Here is an 8,470-nt window from a genome sequence, read left to right as displayed (position 1 = left end):
CCCATAAATTTTCAATCGGATTTATGTCTGGACTTTGCGGTGGAGTAATTAACATGTGTGGTGTGTCCTATACGATCCATTCTTTCACAATTCTAGCAGTATGCTTAGAATCATTATCTTGTTGGAAGTGAAATTCTTCCAATAATCCTAATTTACGGGCACTTTCTTTAAGGTTATTTTTTTTTTGAATATTTAAATACTTATATTTATCAAGTATTCCATCAATAACTATCAAAATTCCCCACACCATAACCAATCCACTTCCGTGTTTCACTGTTTGATGTAAATGTCGAATTTCCAATTTCGTATTTGATTTTCTCCATACATAATTTTCACCATCCGAGCCAAAAGCGTTAAACTTTGACTCGTCCGAAAAGATGACTTTGTCCCAAAAAGAATTATCTTTATTAATATAGGTTTTTGCAAAAGTCAATCTTTTTTTATGATTTACCACATTAATATATGACTTCTTTCGCGGTACTCTGTCATGAAAATCATTGTTTCGTAAGATTCGTCGACATAATTCCGAGTGAACTTCTTTATGAAACATATCAACTACCATACTTGCGAGTTGAGGAGCGGATGTAGTAGGATTTTTTTTTAATTCGCGAATGGTAACTTTCTCCTCTTTTCCAATCAATTTCTTTAGTCGATCTGATCGAACTTTGTTTGCAAGTGTTCCCTCATTCTTTGATTTTTTTATGATATAATTTATTGTGCACTTACTTTTGTTCGCAATTCCGGCAATCTCGTTATATGATTTGCCGTCGTCATGTAATCGGAATATTATTTCTCTTTCACACTTTTGTTTCAGACTTTTTGGTATTCGTTTTAAATACTATTGTGCACACTTTTGCGTTACTGTTACTGAAACGATATCCTAACAACAAATGAACGTACCAATATTTTCATTTAGTAATGATGTCTACATGCGGTGCAAAGGAAGATGAAAAGATAGGAATATCAACGGTGTTACAGCGTTCGAATACTTTTGTAAGACACCATGAATGTTTCTAATAAAAGTATCATAACTTCTGTCCATATTATTGAATCGTTTTCAAATTTGACTGATGTAATCTTCAGACTTTCCCGTCACTATTGTAATATCGTGGACGAGGGGTCTGGGGGGTGTGGGGCGAATTATAAACAAACGGTTGCGGAGTATGTTGTATGAGTAATTGGGTAACTAATGGGTTTTGGTGGTTGTTAACTCTTGTATTATATTTGTTATTGAATTACAAGAGACTGATTCAAAATGTTTTAACAGACTGGGGCGAACGCTTATTTTGGGGGGCTTTTATACTGAGGTTTCAGTCCCTCTGGAAGGGTTGTCGTCTGGTGTATCTCAGAGGCGCCTATTCCGTTACTATTTGGTTATTGTCTCGATGGCTGTAGTATGCAGGATGTCTAGCCTATCCTATTACTGTTTCTGTGCGAGTGGTCTCCTTGAGCGTGTGACACTAGCGTTGTCGAGATAGAGTTGAATCCGTAGTGACGAGAGTTGCAAATTAATTATCTAGTTGTCTTAATTATAATACGATATTGTGATTAGTTCACGTTAAACAACCATCGTTTCCTGTTTAATCCATTTATTGCAAATAAACTAATTGTAGTATAAGATCCTACACTATAGATACGAAATTGTTTTAACAAATTAGTTTAGTACACCTCATTTTATTAATTAAAATTTGTAAGTGTAAGCGTTCGAATACTTTCTTGAGCCACTGTATATTGGCATATAATATCTGTACAGTGGTGAGAATAATTATAAACATCTACCCTATTTTTAAGTTTTTCGTGATACATTAGTACAATACAAAAATCCTTGATGTAATTTCGTATTCTAACAGAAAAATTGTGCTTCTGGCTGTGTAAAAAAAATAGAGCCCGCGTTGTTGAAAAATCAACTGTAAATGAACGTACATTTAGTTCAATTTTTGAAAAGCAAGTGCTTAAGTACGCCATTGTATCATGTTAGATTACTTTTACTTTTATTTTATTTATTATTTATTTTATTCACATGCTGTCCGTTTGCTTCGTGCCAGCAATCGTTTCTTACGACAGTCTAAAGTACCATACGTGCGATGTCTGCCGTTTCACGGGACATTTTCAAGGAATTACGCCAATCCGATCTTCTTATGAAACGCGTTCGTTTCGTACGTCCTCGAAGATTTATCAGACCGAAATTAATTGAAGCTTTCCATCCGCGTTGAATTACAGGCGAAACGATGTCTCGAATCGATCGAGCCGCTGAAGAAAGTCTGGCTAGACGAACGGAGAAATTCTGGATGTATTTCGGTTAGAAAGTTTCGAGGGACAACAGTCAGGAGTTACGAACGTTCCATTGAATCATCGCGAACGAAAGTTGAAAGATTCTGAGAATTATTTACGATCAAATATCTGTTAACAGATTGGATCGTTTATTTTCATATTCTACGCTCTCAAAAAATCTAAAAACAAAAGAAGTACTAGAATACCCTTGTCGATCTCTGTACTATATACAAATATGCGTTAGATCAAACGCTTCAAACTTTTGTGCATAAAGATAGATATTTGGAAAAAGGGAAGAATAGAATTTTCGTTGCCAACAAAGAATGATGAAATGGAGTGTAATTATTTAATCATCCGAGAGATGATTGGTGAAATTTAAATAAAATTATTCGTTTTGAAATTAATCTTTCAGAAATACTCTATTTATAGAAATTATTGCTTCAATAGAAGAAATAGAAGAATCAGGATAATCTGAATATCGCCGTGGTATAGCTATTAGTCCTAAAAAGTGTTATGGAAAGAATGTTATATTAACTCCAATAAATATTATAATAAATTGAATTTTTAATCATTTTTTGATTTAGTATTAATCAGCTATTATGTCGTTTACTATCGATACAAATGTTAAGCAAAAGTCCGATGAAATCTCTTCCGAAACACCAATTTCGAAACGCGATACAACAATTTCAATCGTGTCTAAGTTTCGTGTTCCCTGTCGATAAAATACTTGGCTTAATTTGATCATGGAAACTCGACGGTTGATTAATTACCACCTCTAGATCAAAGATCGGTAATTGGTTGAAATCATATTTGCTTTAATAGGAAATTCTATAGCGAAAATTAGTTCTGGAATCTCTTAACTGCTTGTTTCGATAGAAATAAATTTGTTTGAATTAGCCAAATTTGATGGTTGAGTTGCTCTTTAATTAATATTAATTCGTAGCGTAGCAATTAAAAACAGGAAGTTTTTAAGTTGAAGCAAAGCAGAATCACGAATTACAGAATACGGAAAGGAATTAAAAGATTTTGGAAGATATAATTGGAACAGTTCGTTATAAAGAACCATTAGAAAAACTATCAAACAAAATAGAACTTTTATCAGAACATAGGGTGGAGAAATTGAACCGCCTCAAAATTGTTGAAAAAGAAAAAGCAGCTCTTGAAGAACCCATGCAAGAAGCTATTCAATACTTGCAATTAGAAAATGCAATTACGAAATTACAGCATCAACTTTATTGTTATCAAAGGTAAACTATTTTGAAAACTATACTGTGCTTGAGTTTGACAACAAATTTTTTTAGATTTGAAACATCAAAAGAAATTGTGGAACAGGAAAATAAAATTAATGAAATGGATAAAGATTTATCAGATCTTGTAAACAAAATGGAAGAAATTGATCATGATAAAGAGCAGAAAGAGAAAGTGATTAAGGAAAAAAGTGCAACATGGAACAATTTACAGAAACACAAGGATGAAATTGCAACAGAATTTGATAAAATTCGAAAATATGACGAATCACTTCATGCAGAATTAGTGGAAACAAATAAAAGACGAAAAGCTAACATTGCATCTTTAAAAACAGTAAAATTTATTTTATTACCCTTATAAAAAAGATTAGGATACTTATTTTATTAATTTTATTACTAGTTATTAATTATAATAAATAAATAATTAAATAAATAATTAATTACTCTCTATAGGAAAAATCTAAATTAGAAGAACTGTATAAAGTCCCAGAAAAAAGTATAAAAGATATCCAAGAATGTGAGGAACTTGTCGACAAACACTCGAAAAATAAGGAAAAAGAGGAAGTAGTATTGGAAAAGTTGATGGCTGAATTAAGTAAGAAGACTAAACCACTATTGAATGACCGTTCCGAACTTGAGAAAGAGCTAATATCTTTAAGAAAGGATGTTAATCAAGCACAAGCAGCATTTGATATTGCTAAATCTGAGTTAGAACTGTATACCTCTATAGAATTAACAGAGAAAGAAAAATTAGAAAAATTAAAAGATTCTTTAAAATTAACAGTAGATAATTTAAAGACACGAAACGAACAACTACACAGCTTAGAAAACAAAATTCCTTATAGTGAAGGAGAATTAATAAAGGCACAACAAGATTTAAAAAAGATGAAAACAAAGGAAATTGAAATGACTTCAAAGCTGAAAAGGATGAGAATTTCATTTGAAGAACAAAAACTTGCTATGCAAGCAAATAAGTCAAGGAATAAAATTATAGACAGTTTAATGAGGGAAAAAAGGGAAGGTAGAATTCCTGGTGTTTTTGGAAGATTGGTATGTAAATTAATAGTGACTTAATGACTGAATATTGCTATCATACTGTTTAAAATTATTTCAAGGTCTTGTCTTGATGTCGACTACAACTGTCGATCACAATTATAAAAAATATGTCGACCTTGGAATAATCCTCAAGGGAAATTGTAACTTTCAGGGAATTTAAATGTCTCTTACTCATTTTTTCTTATCTTCAATAGCAATGGAAATAATTTAGATATTTAATTTAAGTGAAATACCCTGTAACTGGGTATTGTCTGTTTGTTTGAAAGTGCAAGAAAAAATGGAAGGTATTTTTATTCAATTAGAATAACGTACATCTTTATTGCTGTGAAGATTGCTTGGAATAAATATATAGTGCATTATAAATATATCTCTTTCTAGAGAAAGTATTTTGTAGTACATATGTATAATAAGAATTTTATGTATCTGTTTATGTGTAGGGTGATCTTGGTGCTATAGACAGCAAATATGACATTGCAGTTTCAACAGCTTGTGGTCCCTTAGATAACATTGTAGTCGATACTGTAACAACTGCACAAACATGTATAACATTTCTTCGGCAAAACGATATTGGACGTGCAACGTTTATACCATTAGAAAAGCAACAGCGTTTAGTATCAAAATGTAAACAAAGAATACAAACTCCTGAGAATGTTCCAAGACTTTTTGATCTAATACAAGTTGAAGACGAAAGAGTATTACCAGCATTTTATTATGGATTACAAGATACATTAGTGGCAAATGATTTAGATCAAGCAACACGTATTGCATATGGTTATAAACGTTTCAGAGTAGTTACTTTGAAAGGCGAATTAATAGAATTATCAGGAACAATGAGTGGAGGTGGAAGAACTGCAATGAAAGGGAGAATGGGACAAAAAGTTGTGAGAAATGAAATATGTATAGCAGATATTGAAACATTAGAGTCAGATTTAAATAAAACTTATGAAGAGTGCAATCAACTTAAAGCTAGATCTCAATCTTTAGAAAATCAGATTCATATGTTAAATGTAGGTTTAAAGGAAATGAAAGTTAATAAGGAAAAGTTGTACATCGAAATGAAGACATTAAGCGAACAAGAACCATCGTTATTGGCGCAAATTAAAGTTCAAGAGAAAAGAACTGTAGAATTAATATCAAACCCACAAAAAGTGCAACAGCTAAAGGAAGTGATGAACTCTGCAAAGGAAACTTTGGAAGATGTGCAAAAGAATTCAAAAACTGTTGAAAATCAGGTAATTCGTATTAACAAAGAAGTAGATACATTGTCAGGAAGTTTTGTGAAAAATCAACAAAAGAAGGTAGCTGACCTATCTAAAGCAATTGATATAGCTAAAGCTGAAATATGCAGATTGCAAGTTGCTATTAAAACAGCTGAGAGAAATGTAAAGAAAACCGAGCAACGAATAGAATGTTTAGAAAATGATGTACGTACTTGTGAACAAAAACTCCGTGATATTCAGAAAGAAAAGCAAAAATTAGAAGAACAAGGAAAAGAATATTTAAAAAAGCTTGAGAAATTCACAGAAGCTCTTTTAGAAAGAGACGAAGCTATGGCATCTTTTAAAGAAGAATTAGATATTTTGCAGGCTAGGGAGAATAAATTGAAAGCAATTAAAATAGATCTCGATCAGAAATTAAAAGAGCATAGAAATACAATTAAGGGTTTAAATCAAAAAATACCAGATTTCACAAGAAAAATAGCAAACTTAAAACTTCAAATAATACCTGGTGAAAATGTGGAAGAGTTGAAAGAATTAACAGAAGAGGAACTTAATGAATTGGAAGAAAAAGTTCTTATAGGAAATTTACAAAAAGCTAAGAAAAAGTTACCTATGGAAGTTCCAAATATGCAACTTATAGCAGAATATAAAGAAAAAGATGCATTATATTTACAACGTGCTGCTGATTTAGAAAAAATAACTACTGAACGCAATAGAATACGAGATATTTATGAAATAGCAAGGCGTCGAAAAATTCAAGAGTTTCTTACAGGTTTTACTATCATTACTGATAAATTAAAAGAGATGTATCAAATGATTACATTAGGTGGTGACGCCGAATTAGAATTGGTCGATTCTTTAGACCCCTTTAGCGAAGGAATTGCTTTTAGCGTAAGACCTCCAAAGAAATCTTGGAAAAATATTTGCAATCTTAGTGGTGGTGAAAAGACTTTAAGCTCTTTGGCTCTTGTATTTGCACTACACCACTATAAGCCCACTCCTTTATATTTTATGGATGAGATAGATGCTGCCTTAGATTTTAAAAATGTTTCAATTGTTGGAAATTATATTAAGGAAAGGACAAAAAATGCACAATTTATAATTATATCTTTAAGATCAAATATGTTTGAACTTGCGGATTATCTGGTTGGGATATACAAAACATACAACTGTACGAAGAGTGTTACGGTTGATTTGAAAAAGTATTATGAAAGAAATGGAATTGTCCCACCCGCACAAATATCCTCTAGAAGTTTATATTCCACACAAACACAACAATTTGCTATGCAAAGTCAACACAAAGAAAATTGTACAACACAAAATATGAGTACTGTACAAAATACGGAAAATGTTCGAGAACCGAATGAGAATGCAGTTGAGTAAGTAAAATGAACTTTTTAAGACTCATACATTTCAGTTTTAAAGTTATATTGATCGAATTATGTTATATTTATTAATTTTGTTTGAAATATTAGAAATATATCGAGAAATTAATTCGGAATTTCTGGTGTTGATCAATAATTTATCTATAATTAATAAAATAAAAAGCTATTTCTAATTAATAAAAATGACGTATTTAACATATAATAAGAGATTAACGAAAGTTTAAAGATTTGATATTTCCAACAAATTATTCTCCTTTTCATTTATTTTTCACTAATAAAATGAGTAAAACATAATATAGTAAAATGATATTAGTAAATTATAGAAAAATACAGAAAAATAAATACAGAAGAAATAGTGCAAAATAAATATAAAGTAATAGACTATGAAATGTATTGTTTGTTATTACATTATAATTGTTGAAATTTTATCGATACACTCATTTGAATTAAAACTAAATGCATAAATTACAATTTATGCAATAAGTACGTTATATATTAGTGTATCACTTTCTTTCAGATTGCCCGAATTAGGATTATGTCCAACACCAAAAAAAGCACCTAGTGAAAATACACATACAAATATTAATAATAGTGACATAAATGATGGCAATACTTGCGGCAAACCTTTAAAAAAGAAACGCAAGATATAAAATATAAAATATATATGTTTGTTAATATTCAATGTATGTAGAAGATATATTTTTATATGCATAATATAATGCAAATCTGACCGACATAAATTATATGTAAGCTAGAAATAAATTTTTTTAAAAAACATGTATTTACCTACAATTTAATGAAACAATTAAGATTGATTGCGATTCTTCCGAAAAAATAATAATTATAATAATATAGTGGTAAAATAGATAATCTCCAATTAAGTATTAGAAAAATATTATTTTATGTAAAATATTATTATATGTATAATATTATTTCATTAATAATTTGCTGAAAAAACTGCCGTTTTTTGTATTGAAGATGGTAAGGTAATGTTTTATATAAATTGAAATAATCAAGTATAATTTTAAACAAATTAAACATCTGAAAAATAAATGAAAATGTATCAAATATTTTTGAAATATAATAATGTAAATAACAATGTCATTTTGTATAGTATTAGGGTATAATGACATAATGAAAATTATTTTATTAATATGCGTCATATCACTATAATAAAAGAGTAGTCATTGACTTGTATATTGTTATCTATTTTATTTGCTTTTGAAGAGGAACACATTAATTCTTGTATTAGTTTATCATTAATTAGTACTTCGAAGAAAAATGGCACTTT

At 30.1% G+C, this 8,470-nt stretch overlaps 1 protein-coding gene across 1 annotated transcript; it reads left to right on the top strand.

Moving 5' to 3' along the window:
* Positions 1-3,294: 3,294 nt before the first annotated feature.
* Positions 3,295-7,939, top strand: LOC117207837 (structural maintenance of chromosomes protein 4-like; the record flags this gene model as incomplete). The annotated part of the gene is made up of 5 exons (XM_033448458.1): positions 3,295-3,518; positions 3,573-3,852; positions 3,972-4,568; positions 5,012-7,173; positions 7,697-7,939. Coding segments are annotated over 5 exons (3,396 nt in total), but the record flags the coding sequence as incomplete, so codon positions are not given.
* Between the last annotated feature and the right edge of the window lie 531 nt (positions 7,940-8,470).

This window comes from Bombus bifarius, unplaced genomic scaffold, assembly GCF_011952205.1.
Source record: "Bombus bifarius isolate JDL3187 unplaced genomic scaffold, Bbif_JDL3187 scf7180000008046, whole genome shotgun sequence".
Taxonomy (NCBI): domain Eukaryota; kingdom Metazoa; phylum Arthropoda; class Insecta; order Hymenoptera; family Apidae; genus Bombus; species Bombus bifarius.
The sequence above is the reverse complement of the archived record's forward strand: the minus strand, read 5'-3'. Positions and strand labels throughout refer to the sequence as shown.